Source organism: Plodia interpunctella, chromosome 23 (assembly GCF_027563975.2).
Source record: "Plodia interpunctella isolate USDA-ARS_2022_Savannah chromosome 23, ilPloInte3.2, whole genome shotgun sequence".
NCBI lineage: Eukaryota > Metazoa > Arthropoda > Insecta > Lepidoptera > Pyralidae > Plodia > Plodia interpunctella.
This window is the reverse complement of record NC_071316.1, coordinates 1,130,919-1,151,877: the sequence shown is the minus strand read 5'-3', so window position 1 is coordinate 1,151,877 and position 20,959 is coordinate 1,130,919. Positions and strand designations below refer to the sequence as shown.

The 20,959-nt window shown below is 35.1% G+C and overlaps 1 protein-coding gene across 5 annotated transcripts in view; it reads right to left on the bottom strand.

Annotated features, from left to right (window-relative positions):
* sv (shaven) overlaps positions 1-20,959 on the bottom strand; it is a 105,816-nt gene that overhangs the window by 5,418 nt on the left and 79,439 nt on the right. For all 5 annotated transcript variants that reach the window (XM_053763125.1, XM_064436774.1, XM_053763123.1 and 2 more), the window contains 6 exons: positions 12,199-12,304; positions 10,045-10,219; positions 7,431-7,516; positions 6,307-6,457; positions 3,131-3,265; positions 1,152-1,260 (listed from right to left, as the gene is read on the bottom strand). In XM_053763125.1, the coding sequence (XP_053619100.1) occupies positions 1,152-1,260; positions 3,131-3,265; positions 6,307-6,457; positions 7,431-7,516; positions 10,045-10,219; positions 12,199-12,304 (762 nt within the window). The remainder of the gene's footprint in view (positions 1-1,151; positions 1,261-3,130; positions 3,266-6,306; positions 6,458-7,430; positions 7,517-10,044; positions 10,220-12,198; positions 12,305-20,959) is intronic.

Sequence of the window (20,959 nt, the reverse complement as noted above, 5' to 3'; positions counted from 1 at the left end):
AGCTTGCTATAATCTACAGTTACGATTAGTATTTATTTATAATCAATAAATTTATCTCAAAAAAATAAAATAAAATATTAATGCTGGTTTAAAGCAAAAACGTGCTATGGAAAGAACCACCATTTGTTTCTTTAAACGTAGAATCACCGATTGACCGCAATTTAAAAGCGTTTAAAGACCGTCCATAAAACACGCAGGTGCTAACACACCTCCCTGAGGTACGCCGTGATAAAACGCACAGATTTATTCAATACACAACACCATTTATTTTCCAGTGGTTGTTAAATGGTACGATCGTTTGAAATGGAAAATCTACCGGACTTTAAAGGTGACCAATTCACTCTTGGCTGTATTTATTACTGTTGTAATTTTATGGTACACGATTAAATTTCGAAAGTAATTTACGCGCATGTTTCATAAGGATTGTAAAAAAAATAACTGTTGTAATCAGTATTCATGTTTGAGTGAATTTCTTCATTCCACCAACATTCTTAAAAGCTACATATAATTCCCAAGGAAGGTTGATGTCAGGCAGGTGGCCGGGCATATAATTGAAGCCAAAATTTATTACGGTATGTTTTTACTAATACATCATTAAATGATAGTTCTTTCTTTAAATATATCCTGGGCGTTAAAGCTAATTTCTCGAACAGTAAAGTAGGTTTCTATGTAGACTTGTCTATCGTGCATAACTGTGCCGGAGCATCACAATCGCAATTTTATTGAATGGGTATTGGTGGGTATGATTCACTGTTGACTGTAGAAATCGATTATTTTTCTTAATTCCCCACGGAAACAGTTATTTTTCCGGAATGAAAGGTAGCGTATGTCCTTCGCCCTACTTCAATCTGCATGTATGAAATTTCAACAATATTGGTTAAGTAGATAGAGCGTGATGAGGTAACAAACAAACATACTTTCGCATTTATAATATTATAGTTAGGATTTTATAGTTATCACTACAGAGTTCCACTCTATCTTACCAGTCGCTCTTAATGGGTTTAGCAAAAAAGCAACTTTCCTCTGCCTCTTGCATTAGATTCTGAACGACGCTTACGATTTTTATACGGTTTTCACTATCAGACGGGTTTATATCTGTTTTTTTTTTCATATTATCACCAATAAAGGTTCCGTATGATACAAATACTTACCACTTGGACAATAAGCCCGTGGCAGCGGAGTGCGTGTAGGGCCCTCCATACGGCGAGTACTGAGAGTATGGTGCTGCATACGCGTATTCACTTGCTAGTGTTGTTGTGCCTGGAAATTGGAAAGATATTTGTTGAGCTCGAATCACTTAGAATGTATTAATATGGTTTTTCACCGCGTAAACTGCAATGAGCTGCAGAAGATCTATGTGTGTACATCGCACTTACATAAGTTTATTTTATGATGTCCATTTTGTGTGTATTTAATCAATTTATTTTTAAAACATATTACACACAATTTAGCTTCTTATGAATTGAAAAAATATGATGGTAAACCCTTTTGGCATGTTAAGGACTAACGTTGCTTAAATGAGTTTCTTTCGGCATTTCTTCTCAGCAGTGATCGTAACGAAATGCATTTTGAGAAATACACTACTTGTAGTAACCTCCTGTATCACCACATTGGGTTTGTATCTGGAAATTCGTATGTGTGGAGAGTCCCGGGGCGCAACTACTAAGCAATCAACTTTTTTAATCTCACGACTATTGGCTTTATCTATTCTGTAACAGATAACGAAGTGCCGGTATTATTTCTGTTTATAATATCAAGGAAGGATCAAAAATTAATTTGGCGTCGCAAAATTTTAATTTAAATATTTTTATTTATATTTTACAAAATCTGTGTTTTTTTAAACACAGATTTTGTGATTCTGCATTTTATTAATTTATTTGTGCACAACAAAACATAACATGTTATATTTATTACATTATTTCAAAGTCTATTCCAGCGAAAAGTCAACCATCATCTTCGAGACATTAACACCGACACGCCTATAAGGATGAGTATATAAAAGTACATCCTAGGACCGCCCTCACGCAACATAACGAGCTTTATACGCGTAACCACTCTCAGACAACCTCCCACTCCCTCCAGAGTGACAGTTTAATATTTATAACCGAAATAAGCCTACAAACCCGTTTGAAGTACTCTGAAGCACTTCTGTCGCATCACAGACTCGTGTTTCGCTTCGTTACCCATTCCAGACAAAGCCCGTATGATTTCCACCCCTCCCCCCTCTAAAATTATTTGCATAGAGCCCCGAATGAGCTATTAAAGATGTCTGCCTCCCCTCTCCCCCCGCCCGGGATAAGCAGATTGCGGTAGATTAAAGACCAAAATCATAAAGAGACGGCGTCCCCAAGTAGGGCCCTTGCGGTACCCCATTTTAGCATCTCCCTTTGATATGCATAAGTACGAAAACTCTGTGGTTCTGTATGAATTTTATGATGTTATAACATTGAGTAGAAAGACGGTCCAAGGAGAAAATTAGATTTCCCCGAAGTGGCTCGAAGTGGCGTGCTCGACTTTGTCGAAAGCTTTCCTAGAGTCATTGTCGTTTTTTTCATCGTGATTCCTCAACTGTTTTTCTGTTCGGCCACTTTTGTTTTTTGCTTTCATTGTTTTATCTCGCCGCGGCTTGATGTCTTTATTGCTCGCGAATCGTGAATGGGGCTTTTCAATTGTTGGCTTACGTTTTGGTGTTCCGTTTTTAGGGAAATGTGAATATTGTTTTATCGAGTTAATTTTCTTTTGTCATGCTGCATATGACACTTCTTTTATAGTCTTAATTCCGTTATTTTAAGTAATTTAAAACAAAATCTCATTACAATGTTCTATATTATTCTCCCAGATTTTCCACCGACTATAAAATATATCCATACTAATAATATAAACAGAAAATATTTGTATTTTTGTTTTTCGTCGAATAAACTCAAAAACTACTCTACCTTGCAGAGATAGATGAAACGTTCAGGTGTTTTTTTATTCAGGTATTTTTTTATACTTGTCGAGCGAAGTCGGGACGGGCCGCTAGTATCCAAAATATAAGTAGTAACGCATAAAGATAATGGGGGGTAAAAGGCAGAAAATTAGAAGAGCACTTGTTTTTTTTTGTTTTGTAAAAAGTTTGAAGGTAACTTACCATCATAATGAGCGTAGGGTGGATATGGTGGTGCCGGTGGTTGTAGCACCACCAGGGCAGCCGCGTCAGGACTCGCCGCTGCTGAGGGGGGCTCCCCTCCCGCACCCCCGTTGGAACCCGTTGAGTCATTCGTGGCTGTGGCAAAAAATATACATTAAATCCTTTCTGAACGATCTCAATTTCCCGTTTGGTCTATTTTGAACATGCAATCTGTTTACTAAACTATGCATATATAATTAAATTTTAATATCATCAATATTATTATCTAGTTCTTACTTTTAATCATTTATGTATATTATACACTATTTTCAATAATGTGCTTGATTTTGAAACTAATGGAATGAATAAAGATATTCAATGAACTTTGCAACAGCACGTTTAGTTTTATTTCACAACACCAAAAAACAAATTAATATGACTGAGGATACCTCCATCTTCAAATATAACAAGCCAGCACTAGTCGCAAATATCTCCTTCCGGTACCTAATTCAATTGAAAATATGCGATGCATAAATATTTGTTTTTGTTCGATTTATTTACTACCAAAGTATGAAAACAAGACCGTCTGTGATTTAATACTTCATCTCAACGCTAATTCATGAGAATATGTATCAATATCTAAATTTATCTCAAATCCAAACCCAATTAGCCGTCGGGAAGATACCGAAAAGACAAAACCGCAAAACATTTGTCTAGCGGAGATAGAAGGAGATAGTATTACAGCATCAGGTTACTGAGAGGGTGAATAGGGCTCCATTCACAAGAGGATGTGGTTGATGGATCACTGACCTCTAGATCAGGTGGTTTGTATTGTTGTTGATATCAGAACAAATCTAAATTGTCAATCCAATGACGATAACGTCAAATGTCTGACAAGAAATGATTCAATAATAACTTTGTAAAGGACTGATTTCTGAATGAACGCTTTGAGTTGGGCTTTAATATTATGCCTATATTTTCTGAGTTTTTTGTTCAAGCAGTAAATCACTTAGAAGAAATACTATACTTAGGTCCACCTATTATATTGGTATGAGTCATAGATGAAATTAATTCTTTTATCTATGGTACGAGTACAGTGTACTCACATGGCAAATATTATTATTAGTGGTTGAAGATAATAACGTCTACATAATCATATAGTATTAGACAAGCAAGAAATTAATAAATATGTGAATGTATGTTTCAATTACTCTACCGGGATAAAATATAATGGACACAATGTTACCGTAATTACCTTTATTCATGTTATATCAAAAAATATATTAGATAAAATTAAAATGCACCTATTTTTGCACAGCATCAGCTTGCTGACTAAATACTCGAAACTGTCAGAAATAAACAGTTATGATTTTTGAAAACTTATTATTTGTATCACTCAGAATGATGACGGGATCGGGTATAATGTTTAAAACAAATTGCTTACCAATTAACATTTCAACAATAACAAAATAAACGTAATAGACAGCTTCCCAGGACCCACCGCAAACAGTTGCGGTTACCTTGTAATGAGCGCGTTTTGTTTCTGTTATTATCACAGGGGAATATACCATTGAATGTATCAATTTTAATTTATAGCCAACGCTAATTTGTGGTATCGAAGAAAAATAAACTCTAGTAATATTTGCTTTTAGGTTTTTGTATTATGATAATTTATTTCTATCTATTGAAGGTATCAGGGAAGAATTCCGAGTCCATATTTTCTTTCTTGCTTTATTTTGGTTAACCGACATTACCCTCCTTAGGAATGCTATAGGTGCCTATCCTCTGCCCAGGCTGTGTCACTTATTATCTTGTAAGACATCCATAGGTTATGATATAGAGTGAACCTATTATAAAAATTACATTATCAGTAATATATTTTTGCAAATAAATAGGTATTGATAAATTGTTTCCGAAATCTTTTACTATCCTTAGAAAACTAATAAAAATATGTACATAATCAGAAGATTTCAGATCATCTTTTGCATAATTTTACCATTTTTCAAATGTCAAAATTGTCAAAGAAGTAAACATGATAGCAAATTAACTTTGACCCTAAAGTGTTCTATGATTACGTATACCAATTCAATCATGACCTTTAAAACAGCCACATTCGTGACTACGTAGCGGATGTCAGAACCATAGTTTCCATCACTGGCATCATTACTTCTATTACTAGTATCAGTTATGCACTAAAAGGCTGCGGTGTCACCAAGTGCATTATGATTAGCTAACTGTTCTCAGATTCTTTGGTTTATTGTACTGCTGCGGTCGCGTGGATCGTTAACATTCAAATCTACATGACCTTCAAAGCAATCACGTTTTATAAACAAATAGACAATTAGAAATACACAATTCTTATGGTACATGAGAAATTATAACGACAATCGATAATAGCCGTGCCAATGTTCAGAACATTACGTTCAACAGAACTAGTGATGCCGACGACCTTGCGTACTGGAGACGAAAATGTAGGAAAAACCTGAGCTATGACGCTCAACGGCTGGGAAGTAACCCAGAAAACGTTTAAATGAGAGAAAGAGAGAAATAATAAACGTTAGCATGGCTCCAGAAGAGACTAATTTAATATCTTCCCGTGACAATATCTCACAGATAGTGACAAAAACCTGAACAGCTTATAGGCAATAGGCATTGCCAAAGACGCTTAACGTCTGGCACGCAGTGTGACATATGGAAATCAGTAGTCAATCTTATGGGAAATAGGCGTGATAGTAATATTGTCTATTTATGTAAACTTGCCTTACTAGAAATGGAAAAAAAGAAAGGAAGAGCAAAGACACGATGGGGTGATGTATTTAAGAAAAGGTGTGACGTAGACACGAGCTAGAAGTAGATAAAGTTAGAATAAATAAATAATAAATAGAATAAATATATTAGGACTAATCACACAGATTGAGCTAGCCCCAAAGTAAGTTCGAGACTTGTGTTATGGGATACTAACTCAACGATACTATATTTTATAACAAATACATATATAGACATCCAAGACCCGGGCCAATCAGAAAAAGATCATTTTCCATCATGACCAGACCGGGGATCGAACCCGGGACCTCTCGGTTCAGTCGCAAGAACTTTACCACTGCGCCACAGAGGTCGTCAAAAATAGAAGAAAATGAAGAAATTATAGTTCCAGTAATTTTTTGATAGAATAAAGGTACTATTTTATGTAAACATACCAGAATGTGGTGTGTAGTGTGGATGTGCTGCATGCTCGTACGGGGCATCGAACAAGTTTTCGTAGTAGCCCGTCGCCCCGCCCGCCGCGCCGCCGAGCTCAGATAGCAGTTTGTATTCGTCCTTTAGACTCCATTTTGATGATGACCAAAGCTGCAAGAGAAATCCGATTGTATGTATTATAAAACATAGTTTATTCGCTACGAAAATAAACAAAAAATATTGTCAATGTTTTTCTTAAATAGAACAAAAAATTGTGGGAAAACTAAGTCTCCGTTCAGCATTTGCTAGTAGGTAAATAGTCTTGAATTATGTGGACTAATCGTAAGAATGATATTTATTAATTCAATCTCGTTTTTATGATTTAAGCGAAAAATATAATAAATAAATTTAGTTTAAAAAAAATTACGTTTCATATTATGACTGACACTGCCAGTAGAACATCGAAAATCACTCTAAAGAAGCTGAGAATCCAACCTAGAACTTTCCAAACTATACTGTTGTCAATTACAACGTATGCTGGAAATTTCGGTCCCCGGAAAAGACTTTGTCTCCTACACTATTTTATAGACAATGTAATCTCCGCTTCCTGTTGTCTCTGGCACAAAATGGCGGAACCGCCGCCATTATTCAGAAAACAAGATGGCGCCGGTTTACCCGCCAATTCGCGCCGAATCACACGTGTTTCAATTAATTGCTAACGAGGAGGACGTTAACGTCGGCTTTGGATTAACTAGCAATTTTCGATTGTATTTCCCCCATAGAGGTTAAATTCCTAGAAGGGATAAAATATTACTGCTTACTGATACCTCTTTATCTCATCTGAATACTAAAGCACAGGAGAATACATTTATTATCCTGAGCTTTAACGGCTATGAAATCTTGATGAAGGCTAATCATTTTGAAGATCAGTCTGGATGTTTTACGATGGGCCGTTTGCCTGACGTTAAACCATGGTAATGCAGATGCCTCTCGAGCTGCCAAAGCTTTTTATTCCATAATTAGAACTATACACAGTCTGCAGTACATCAACCTGCTTACCCAAATTCATTGTAAATTGGCCCTTACTATTCACGACTCAAATGCATACGACTTAAACGCATACTCGGCAAAATTGCTAACTTACATTTGAATATATCTGGTCACCATTATAGTGACTCCTTTGTCTCTTCACATCGTCTTCTGAATGACTGTTGAAATCTCTGTTTTCGTCTGTGGACAAAATAAAAATTTAAACAAAACAAATTATATATATATATACATAAAAAAATATACAAAACCAAAATGGCCTTAGCAGATGCCGTCTACACACAATCGCTAAACTCAATGCCGATGGGAGATCGCGTTGTTTGTAAATGAGCTTTTATTTATCGCAATGAAAAACTAGCAATGTATATAAAAACTGAAAAATTTGGCGCGTATGTAATGGGACACGGCGGGACACGCCTGTCGGATGGGCCCAGAAGTGGGCGTATAATAAGCTATAGTATGCTTATAAAGTCTACCTTTTTTGATATCTCACGACTGAAAAGACAGAGGTAGACCAAGGAATGGATGGCGGGACGATCTCAACAGAACCAAGGTGTGAAATGAATAAATACCTAAAGAAAAACCAAACTAATATTACGAATTTAGGTGAAATTTCGAACAGATAATGATCCACGGTCAAACACAGATTACTGCGAGCAGAGCTGTGGGCAACTGCATGTCCTTATCCTTACATATTATAAAACAAAGTACACCGCCGCGTCTGTCTGTCTGTCTGTTCGCGATAAACTCAGAAACTGATGCATGTTTATTATGTTTTTACACGCGCGAAGCCGAGACGGGCAGCTTGTTAAATTATAAAATTTTGGACTACCAATTATCAAAATGCAGGTTTTGGAAGTTATAATAAAGTAGTGAGCGCAGTAAATTTAATAGCTCAGTAAATCTTGGCGGTTCCGCACACTGCGCAGCCTGAACGGACGGTAGGGATGGGGTACTGTCGATAGTTTTCACGATAAGTGGAGGGTCTATTCGTGTATTGTGTCGCTGGGGTCCCTTTTTCGCATAATTTATTTTGTCCTATTCTTCTTTGGCATACCGGTTTTGGCACAAACTATTTTGGCATAATAGTTTTAAGGCATAATTGATTTTTGGTATACGGTAAATATATAATTAACTTTTAGGTTAGGTTAGTCAACGAATATATTTTTTACAAAAAATTATACTCGTTTGAGTATAATATTTTTGTACCTGCTTGACTGTTTGATGACAGTAGTAAAAGTCACGTCAGATGTCTTTAGGTGTTTTGAATAAAATATTTCTACAATGTGTGTTTTTTTTTGTTGTTTGTTGATAATAAGGTTTTATTTTAGAGGTTTTCTGCTTTATCGAAACAAAAAACGACTGACTACACTATATGTTTACTACTTTAGTGTTTAAGTTCCATCAAAATTTTCAATTACAAATAATATTACGGGCAATCGTTCTAATCCTATTAATATCATAAATAATAAAGTTTGCTACTATGTATGTATGTATGTTACAGTTTCACGCAAAATCTACTGGACGGATTGTTATGAAATTTGCTACACGGGTAGAATATAACCTGGAATAAGGGTTATTTTTTTATCTCAAATTATATAAATTTTTGTAAACATTATTAAAATAGTATTTTTCGTAAATTTAATTTCGCCGATATAATTACAAACATAGTCAACGCACATCCCTAGTCGTAGTATACTCTACGGGGACTCTACAAGTATTGCGTTCCTAACATTACTTACAAGTTTTCTACTCTATATGTAGAGCTTGTAGAGTTTGAGTTACCCCCATTGGGCCTGGAGATTTACAGGTACAAAGTTTCTTGTAAGATGTGAAGCTATTAATAGAGAATGGGTATTGAGTTATGTATGTAATTAGGAATGGTCCTATTTTAATTTAAATGTATGACTAAAATCGTAATCTATCAAATAATGTCGTTGTAATAAAATGTTTCCTTTATGTTATAACTAGCGGCGCGTCCCGGCTTCGCTCGGGTTAAAACATAATAAATTATACACCTATCTCAGGAAATACGCTATCTCTTGGTGAAATAAATATGAACGTCTAATTTATGAATAAATGATAAATTATATATTTATTTACCAAAATTTATCGGAAAGCGACTTTGTTTTATACATAGTATAAAACAAACACGCTTTCCGCTGTCTGTCCTTATGTATGCTTAGATCTTTAAAAATACAGAACGGATTTTGATACGGGTTTTTTAAATAAATAGTGTGATACGTGAGGAAGGATTTGGTGTATCATTTATTAAGGTTTTACACGAGCGAAGCCGGCACGGGTTGCTAGTTTTTATCCTTACATATTATAAAACAAAGTCCTCTGCCGCATCTGTCTGTTTGTTCGCGATAAACTCGAAAACCACTGCACGGATTTTCATGCTTTTCACCAAAGGATAGTGTAATTCCTGACGAAGGTTTTGGTGCATAATTTTATTATGTTTTAACCCGAGCGAAGCCGGGACGGGCCGCTAGTTATAACATAAAGAAAACATTCTATTACAACGACACTATTTGACAGATTACGCTTTTAGTCATGCATTGAAATTAAAATAGGACCATTTCTAATTACATACATAACTCAATACCCATTCTCTATTAACAGCTTCACAACTTACAATAAACTTTGTACATTATATTAAATATAATATCCGCTAACTATTTATGTGTAATGTGTATGTAAATGATTACCTTGGTCTTCGTGTCGTTTCCTCTTCAACCCTGATGTACCATTGTGAAGACCATCAACCTGTTCTATCCCTAGTATACCATTGATGCTGTAACTACCAGTATTGGCGACATGTTGTTCTGTGGTCGGCGACAGTACTCCCGTTGTGCCTGGCGCGTTGCCGGCGTGAGTTATCACCTGGTGGAGAAGGAGATTTACTTTATAAATTGACAATTTAACGACTTAACCAAATGTGAAAGATGCCTTAATAAATTTTCAAGGAGGGAGTGAATAGGCATCGAGTTCATTTGAGTTCGCGTGTAACTTTAGACCACAGCCATCCCTATTGCCGCATCAGATTAGATTGAGGTAAAAGGCATGGTCAAATCAATACATCAATACATAAAATTGAAGAAAGGCCAAATTTGTACATTGGATATTTTTTTTATAAATTCTTCATGGAATATACTTAGTTACTGATATAGATGACGAAAATATAGTTTTGGAAATTTTTGTCTGTCTGTCTGTCTGAACGCGCATCACTCGAAATCTACTGGACCGATTTGCTTGAAATTTGGTATGTAGGTACCTTATATACCGGGATAACATCTTAGATACATTTAATCCCGGTAAATAGTCAGGTTCCCGTAGGATAATTAAAAAACTAATTATGAATCAAAAATGCCTCAGAATTCCGGGTTTAACATCTTATAGACATTTCATCCCGGAAAATGAGGAGGGTCCTGTAGGAAAATTAGACACATTTCATCCCGATAAATACGCGATAAAAAAAATACTGAGATTTTGCTATGAAATTCACGCGGGCGAAGCCGCGGGCAAAAGCTAGTTTTAAATAAAAACAATGGCCAGAAAAAATATGTTGTAATATTATGTAGGGAAAATATAAAGTTTTGAGAAAGGGTAGGTAATGCTTCGCTTAGCTCGTCTTTGCGATCAAAGACTATATATCAGATATCGAAATATGTTTGACATTGAATACAAGTTTATTTGTTAGACAAATTAAAAAAAAACCCCGACATTCAATATTCATTTCGCTACAACTTTTGAACGGCCGTAACGAATTTCATGAAACATGGTTAAGAATGCTCGGGATAAAATTATCTATGATATAAAAAAGCAACTAAACGGAAATCGGTTCATCCGTTCGGGAGCTACGATGACACAGACAGATACACAAACAGACACGTTAAACTTACAACACCCCTTGTTTTGCGTCGGGGGTCAAAAATCAAATGTGTGCAATGTTCCACAATGCAAGTGCTCCAGTGGTAGTATGTGGACATTTAAGTACATAGTTCTTTCTCTTTTGGATGTATTTGTGTTAAAATATGTGTGAAAGTTAGATTTCATAGTAATTACGTTGTTGTATGTTTTTGATTGTTTCTTTTCAACATGGAATAAATAGATACTCTGGAGTAGGTACTCCGGAGTATCTATTAACATTATTGCCCATGGATTTAGTAAGAACTTCGTACAAAGTACCTACTAATTCTATGGTATTACCTCATTTTGAATTGTCGATAGCTTTTTGATACTCTATTTCCTAGCGTCAACTAGGTATATCGATTGTAAATCGACTGCTTTTTCAATGGGGATGACATCGAGTGATTGTCATGTCACCGCGTGTAAAATTTTAGCCGTTTTATATTCAGTGTAGCATTCTAAACTGCAATTTATTACAATAACTAGTTACGACCGTCAATGCGTTAATTAGTAAATAAAAATACATATTTTACACAAACGTTTCTTAGACCTAACAGCGGAAGTGTTCGAATATATCTCTGGAAGTATCAACCAGATTAGAAAATAACAAAAATACTTGAATCGGAACAAGAATAAAGAATCTGGTACTCTTGTTTCCGAAGCCAAGATCCATATGAATCAGTCAGTACAGTAAGGCTATTCTCACACGGTGCAACCCGTATCACTCTGCGACTTGTTCTCACCCGTCGCACGGGTTTTTTGTGTCATCAGTTGGAGCACGTGACCTTAGAAGACCCCGTGCTTCACCCAGGCGAAGAACTTTGGTGAAGCACGGGTCCGGACTCTTTTATAAATCCTTGCATACGTACGCCACAAAAGAGTATACGTGTCACGTGGCGACACACGGTGCCTTGTGTAAATAGTTGGTAAGTCGTTAAATAATGGACACTTACAGAGACCACGCTGCCTTGTGCGGAACTAATTTCTTGTTCTTGTTGTTGCTGCTGTTGTTGATTATGGGCGTGTTTCGCCTTCTCTGCCGCTTTGTTACGGACGATCCTGGGGAACAAATAGATTTATATAGCTTGTGTGAAGTGTTAATCAAAACTTAATGGACATTATAACAAGATACCACGCACCGCCGCGGTAGGCGAAGCGATTTGGCCACTACGTAATCCGTCCGATTCATGCGAGGACATGCTAAGCAAAATTGTACGGAATTTCAACGCATGTGTACTGTATTAGCACGCATATGCGTTACAAATCCATATGACCGTGCGACAAAAGCTGCACAGGAGTTCGGTGTGCCTTAAGTGCAAAGTATTAATTTGTGTCTGATGATTCCGGAGACACGAGCTTTAAGTGAATACAAAATATTTATTTATATGATTCTTGGGATCAGGTTGTATGTAGCTTGAGCGAAATGTTTTTCAGTTATAATACAAATCTTTTATTTACACGTCACAAAGATATGACTCGATATTGACGTCATTGAGAAAGGGTTGCGATGAAATTTGTTTCATTACTTCCTCAACAGTGCTTCGCAAGTAGACTATATTATATTAGCTATAAGTATTTTTTAACGCCAATAAGTAATTTTGTATGTAACATTGAAAATAAAGAATTAAAGAATTCATTGTTATTAATTTCAATATCAATAAATACATAATATTCTCGGTGTTCGCCCTTTTTGAATGTATGGAAAAATATATCAAGCTAATTTGCCACAAGGAACGGGCCACACGCGGCGAATTTTTTTTTTCGATTTTACTTCTCAATATTGTAGACAATATATCTCGGAAGCGTTGCCAATCGCTGCGGCCGCTCACGATATTGCGAAAGGATGTAACGGCACGTGTTCGATGATTTATAATGCGACTGAAAGTTGCCGCACTCCGCGACTTTTTGTTGACGTGTGTGTGTGTGTGTGTGTGTGGGTTTTTTTGGGGTTAGTAATGGAATAATCTTGTCACTGGCCTTAATTGTTACGTAATATGGTAATTTTTATTGTGTTTTATGAATGTATTTATAAGTTGGGTGATATTTGCAATTACTCATCGCAACTAGCTAAAATATGATATTGATATAAATATCTAAACCTTCCTCAGGATTCACCAACAGATAGTGATCTGTTGGTGAAACCGCATGAAATTTCGTGGAGTAGTTTTTGAGTTTATCGCGAACAGACAGACAAACAGACATACGCGGCAGAGGACTTTGTTTTATAATATGTAAGGATACATGGAATTAGTAGGTACTCCGTACAAAGTAAGTACTTACCTACTGATTCCATAGTCTTATATTATGGGGATGGCTTGGAGAAAGTTTCGTTTATGAAAAAATCATATTCCCATGGGAAATTTACGGGGGGTAAAGTCGCAAGCGGAAGTTCCACCAAAATTGTAAAAACATATTTTGCAAAAATATTGTTTGTTGCCTGTATATTTGGTAACAATTCAGTTTTATACCGTCCACAGGATATAAAAACATTTGTTTTTAATATCTGTGATATTGTCAGTATTAGTCGTTCGCATGGAATTAGTAGGTAACAAGGTACTTCCGTCGGAGTAATTTTACTAATATCATGGTGGTTCGTTAGTCTGCAACTTCAGTCCAATTGTCCATCCAATAATCGTCCTCCTAATTTTTAATATATGTATAAGACCTATATTTGTTAATTGACGTCCTTGGAGAAAAGGCTGCGGTGAAGTTTGTTGCGCCGCTTCTTCTTCACCAGCGCTTTGGAAGCCGGCAGTAGACTTAGTTTAAGTAATTTTTGACGTTAATAAGTGATGTATATCATCCTAAATTGAATATAGAATTTTGAATTTTGAATTTTTGAATAGAAATTGGATCTCTCATTAATTTGAATTGAACTAGAGGAGAACCTCTAGTCTGTAAATATCTGTATTTATTTATATAAAGTCATATGTGTCAGTATAAGCCTACATGTCGAAAAGAGACTGAATGTTACTATATACTAGGTACCAATCCGATGCTTGTTTGGTAGTTTTCAACGGCCGAAACTTGATTCCCGTAAATAAAATAAATAATAAATAAATACATTAGGACAAATCACACAGATTGAGCTAGCCCCAAAGTAAGTTCGACACTTGTGTTATGGGATACTAACTCAACGATACTATATTTTATAACAAATAACATCCAAGACCCGGGCCAATCAGAAAAAGATCATTTTCCATCATGACCCGACCGGGGATCGAACCTGGGACTTCTCGGTTCAGTGGCAAGAACCTTACCACTACGCCACCGAGGTCGTCAACATTCAAAAACATTATACATTCGAAGACATTGTGAAGAAATGTAGACACTAGTTGATGATTTATGACCTACTAGCTGTTGCCTGCAGCTCTGCTCGTAACACCTAGGATCATTAACTAAGTATACTTATTCCAAAGTTCATCTAAATCGGCCCAGATGTTTAACTGTGAAAGCGTGACATACTTTAGCTTGTAACGTTATTGTGCGAACTGGAAAAAACAATTGCAAACCCTCATAGATATTATAATTAAGACATACGTTACAAAATATAACAAATAATAAGCATTATTATAATTTAAACTTCATGTCAGAGGCCATCCATCACGCGCCCCTAACATCTGAAGACTATATTAGGGCTAACCTTTTTGATAAGTTTGCAAAACAATTTTTGCATATGTCAACCCCGAGCGGTCTGGCAATATTTCACCGCTAGAGCGCGACACTATCCATCATGGCGGCAAATGAACTGTCAACCGTTTGGCGGGAATGGAAAACGAAATTATCTTTTAAAAATATATCTTAGTTACAAATACGAAAATGGTTAATGAAAATTACTGTTGTTGATTCTTAATATTACAAAATACCCTAACCGGTTAATTATTAAAAAATCTGTTATCTGCTTAGTTACGCTTGGAGTACCTAATTTTTCTTTGTGTTGTTCCTCTCTTTTCAGTCAGTCTTTTCAGTCAGTCTTTTCAGCAGTTCTTTTAACACTCAAAGAATTAGACAATACCACAGATATTAGAACCACGGAATTAGTAGGTACTCCGTACAAACGTTCTTAATAAATCCATGATTAGAACATTACATTGGACAATACAAAGCATAACTAATCACAGGATATGGGTAGAAGATCTTAATAATATTGTATAGTCTATTTAACCTCCTTGATCACAATCCCGCCATTTTGTTCGCAGATACAGAAACCGTGGTAATTAATGGTCGGGTTTACGTTTTTTATTATTCTTTTTGAATTTAGAAGTTTATCAGCCATCGGCAACGTTATCGCTTGCTGTCTTAATCATGGCCCATATTCCGTATCCATGAGGAAGGCCAGTGTCCCAGCAGTGGGAACATCAAAATGGATGATATATCGATATTCGATATAGAGTATGTAACTACAAAATGTCTGACGATGAGTATCATTAAAATGTATTAATGTTACATTGCACCATTTATTTATTGTAATTCTGGCCCAAATAGTTGAAAAGCCGCATTTAAAATTTAAAAAAATTGTATTTCAACACAGACATTTAATTTACCTAGATCAATTTATTATTAAAGTTTCATACATATTTGTTATTGTCTTTTTTTTTGCTGATTTCGAATATATGTAGCTCTTATTAGAAAATATCAGATACTACTAGTCGTTTCGATCATCTGCTGCAGAATTATAATAAAAATTTTGACTTTTATTATTGCATACACCGCAAAATTTACAACTGAACTAACAAAAAAATTACTCTCAACCTAAAATATGATAACAAGAGGCAAATAATGTTTACCATTCATTGCGAAATTCACTTCCGTACAAACGTTGATGGTAAAATTCCGGGTTATGGTTATAACCGCATCCGGAAGGGTTCAGGCAGCGGTGTATCATTCGAAAATTTTATTATTCTTGCCAAGAGCCGTTGTATTTTTGATTTATCACTGTAGGGAAAGACTATTTTGCGAATATAGTCAGTAGTCGAGGAAGAAGCTGTGATAATGCTAAAATAAATGCGAGTTTATTTGTGCTTATATTTCTGTGAATGTTGAATAGATTTATAAAAAAAAACTGTTCCCGTGGGAAAATTCCGCGAGCGAAGGCCCGGGCCAAAGCTAGTGTGATATAAAAATCCAAAACAATCCAAATAAATCCTTTTCGGTAATGTTTTCCATACAATTTACAGGTTGTTCAAATTGTCATATAATTAATTTTGATTATGTCCATTGAGTTGGTACTTGTAACAATCAGTTTGCGTGTACTTATAATATAAAAAATATATATTACAATATGTGATCTATTTATATTATAGAGTAAAAAATAAATAAAAAAAGATCCCGATTTTTTATGTGTATTTCTAAAATTAAAACGTTATTTACCCTTTTTGACGTCTAATAAATCCAATTTCCATTTTTTAAATATACCAAAACAACTGCCTATCAGAGCCGAAAGAAATTGCTCTTATTCGCGCGTTGACACATTTTCCCCTCGAAAATATACCCGTCATTATGCTAGAGGACAAATTATTTCGCGCCGAAAAAAAATCAAATGTCAAAGCGGGGTTGCCAGAGTTATTGCTTCAATTACCCGGTGGGCCCTCGATTAAAAATTTCTTTGCGTTTTGCAAGCTTGCATTTTTTTTCTTTCGTGGTGTTTTTTTTACTGCCAGCCTTTATGGTTATATGGTTATGTTTTCGATTCGACGTAATGCAATTTGAATTTGAAATAATGTTATTCACAGGCTTATAAGTCAAACTTTTACTACGTTATCAATTTTGGGCATAACGAGTAAGTTTGGATTCAATAAAATACGTATATCACATACAAGTATTTTGTTTGATTTTAGATGTATTGTTTGTATATATTTCATGAAATTATTTATTACCATTGTCATTTAAAAGTTCATTTACAAAGAATATTTATGAAGTACATAAAATGCATTTTGATAAAACCATGGGGGATGGTTATGTAGAAAAAATTGACACATTTTCTACCCAAATTAAATATTGTATTTTAATAGTATATTTTAGTTACTAGATTGTCAAATAAAATCTCGTAAGTTACGCATCATCAAATCAGAACATTAAAAACATTATCAATTTTTATTGAAACCAAGATTCAATAAACAATCAATGAATCGCCTCGTCTTCACTCAGTTCTCACTTCCACTCAAATAGATTTCTATTTATCGATAATGCGGCCGCTATCCGCGTTCCGGGACACATTACCGTCACGTGACGGTCACGTGTCGTTCACGTGTCGCTCCCGACTCGCCCTCGAGTCGCTTGCGTGTGGAATGGATTTTGAATTGACTCCGTGTTTTGGTATTTGAAGGGATGCTGGTTGGATTTTCGAATTGAGAAGAAAATTCGATATTTGGAATATTCAATAAAAGCTCTTAAAAATTTAATCTTCTTTGCTCATCCATACTAATACTGTCTGTGTATCACTTTTTCATGGCTAACTGGTTCACCGGTTCTTCTCATTAAAACTTATCTATTTAAAAAAAAATCTATATATTGCAGTCATAACTATTGTAATTTAATATCTCTCAGTTTATCTAACTCAAGGGATAAAAACGTATGTAAATCTAATTATACAAGCGGAAAAGAAAAGCAACATTTTTCTTCTACATAATAAAACCAAAATATCCAACTATATTGTATCTTGCAAATTTAAAACAACTCAACAATATAAATTACAATCGCATATCCATTACCAAACAGAGTACGTAACACAATTTGGACCCCAATAAACCCTGTTTATTGACAACCATAATTCTGCTTATTGTTCAATAATGGACCCCCGTGGGGTGTAGTGCTTAAAAAGGTCGAGTTTAATGGGGAGTTCCTGGGCTGAAACGGTATGCTTAATCTAGACATTTTACAAACTTGAACGCCGTGTTTAATTATGTTCAATGGTTTTGCAATAATTTATGCGTGTGTTTTTGCTCTAGAATAGGAGTCCAAATCCCCCCGTCGCTCCTTTCACAGCGGATAAGTAACAATAACATTCCCAAAATAAGGCTGATGTCAGACAGGCTGATTGTAAAATCATAGCCTTCAACGGGTTTTAGGACGTCACAATTATAAATTTAGCCGGAAACTAAGATGAAAGAGAAATGTTAACATTACAATTTATTAAAAATATCCAGGTTTAACTCAATGAAAAATATGTTGGACTAAAACTGGTCTGGTCGTTTTGAACATGACCAATTTTAGTCAATTTCGAACTGTAGATTTCATTGTGGGTACAAATGCAAGATAAATTAGATTTAGTCATTATTTTTTCGAACTAGGAACGAGTGTGCAACTTCAATATTAATATTTGATAATTTTTAAAATGGCCTCTGTTCGTTTACGACTATGACATTTCAAGAAATTTATTTAATATGTTTTTAAATTAATCCTTTAAGTTTTATCACACGTTTTAAATCTATTATCTTGCGAATATTTAGTACTTACCTAACACAGAAATAGCATATTTTTAGTTATCTACATACAATGTGCATTCTAACCCAATTTTCTTGCATGTTTATGAGACATGTATATTGAATTAAAGTTAAGAAAATAATAATTTAAAATCTTAGGCAGGCATGCGTTCGATTATCGCTCAAGCCAAGATTGTTTTGTCTCATTAATTACGCGACATTTCGAGAATTAAAATATTAATTTTCAGATTTATATACTATCAGCTAAATATAAATAAACAACTGAAATGAGGCAATGCGTTTTAATAACACACCACAACCCGATTAGTTTATATAATCCGCAAAGGATCCCGCCATTATCGTGTCGAGTGTTGCCAGCTTTCTACAAATCCCGCAAGTGTTACCAGATAAGATAAAACACCCCATTTCACGGGTAATATTTGTGTATAGGTTATCACTGCTACCGTTTATTAATTTTTGTTATCTTTTCTGTTTCGTTATTTCGTGTTGGAATATTATGTAGATAATGTCCAGCGTGAAGTGTTTTCGGACAACTGTAATCTTTGCTAATTAGATTCTGATTTTTTGACATTTTATCTGAGTAATTAGAATTCTTTCAATTCATGCATTGGACTTGATTAAAAATGGAACAATCAAAATCCGTTGCGTAATTTAGACGATCTAAGTACACAGGGAGAGATTGCTGGAAGCGACTATGTTTTATACTGTGTTGTGATTAAATTTAGAATACAAATTTTCTACGTCGGTCAATTTTCTGGCCTGGGAATGTTGCATTTACAATGGTCGACTCGATGAAGAAGAAGTGTAGAGGAAAAGTAGAAAAGCGAACCCTGAGCTCCAACGCTCAACGTCTGAGAAGAAACGGAGATAACGCTCAGAAACAAGAGAAAAATCTATTTCGGTAGCTCTCCACGAAAAAATGTCGAAAATTCTATTCAGCTATAGCACTATATTTGAATGGCTAGGATGTCCGGCGCGCGCAGAGCACGTGTCCCGACTTCCGGTGCCGCCATCTTAGTCCCTCCCGCACTGTTTCCGGTACATCGTATGCGAAGTTACCCCTTGCGTGGGCCATTAGAACCGCTGTTGAGAACTTTCAAGATTTCAAGATTTTTTTTCATTTAACTACATAAAACTATATTAATGGGATTTAATATAATTTATGTAGGTATGTGTTGAAAGCGCGTTAGTTTTAAAAAACATTATATTTTTCATTTGTCAACAAAAAAGAAAACCTAAAAGTTACTCCTTTATCCTAAAGTTTAAGTAATTCATTCGACATAACTATTTTAATAAAAATAGCCACATGACTGAAACAAAAATACACAAATTATAATTATAAGTACTAAGAACCAATATTTATGAGAAGTGGAAAAGAAACACGCCTTATGCGTGCGGATTCTGGGCTTTGAACCTCTTTGAGCTGATGATAAAAGCAGAAAAACGCTTTCTATTCTAGAGAGAGTTTAACGCTTCGATTAGAGAGACATTATAATTTTTCTACACGAAAAATATGGATTTCCGTCTCCGAAAAAAATAATGTTGTCATGTCATCATGATTCACTCTTACACACGAACGGATTTCCGCTTAGTCATACGATTTTATTACTTACACAATATCTACTTGAATGCAAATCTAGCCATAAAGTCGATGATTAAACTTTAATCGTTGTGTTTTTGCTAGATTGATAAAAACCATGGATCTTTTGATAATATACTACTAAAGTATATAAATAAATAAATAATATTGGGACAAATCACACAGATTGAGCTAGCCCCAAAGTAAGTTCTAGACTTGTGTTATGGAATACTAACTCAACGATACTATATTTCATAACATATACATACATAGATAAACATCCAAGACCCGGGCCAATTAGAAAAAGATCATTTTCCATCATGACCCGACAGGGGATCGAACCCGGGACCTCTCGGTTCAGAGGCAAGCATTTTACCACTGCGCCACCGAGGTCGTCAAATATATAGCTATATAGCTTCAAATAAATAGTTTTTTTTACTGTTTATTTTGCTTTTCGACGACCAATTTTATATAAAAATATTATAGAAAATTATATGTAGTTTAACTTTTTTTTTACTTATATTAGTCAGCACAGAATAGTTTGTTTGTAACTACTTTATTTAATACAAGAAAGACTCCTGGACAACGGCGGACTTATCCCATATAGGGATCTCTTACAGTCAACAAAGTTTTGTTGTACGTTAATATTAAAAACAATATAATATCAACATATTACCGCACGCTTTTCTCGAA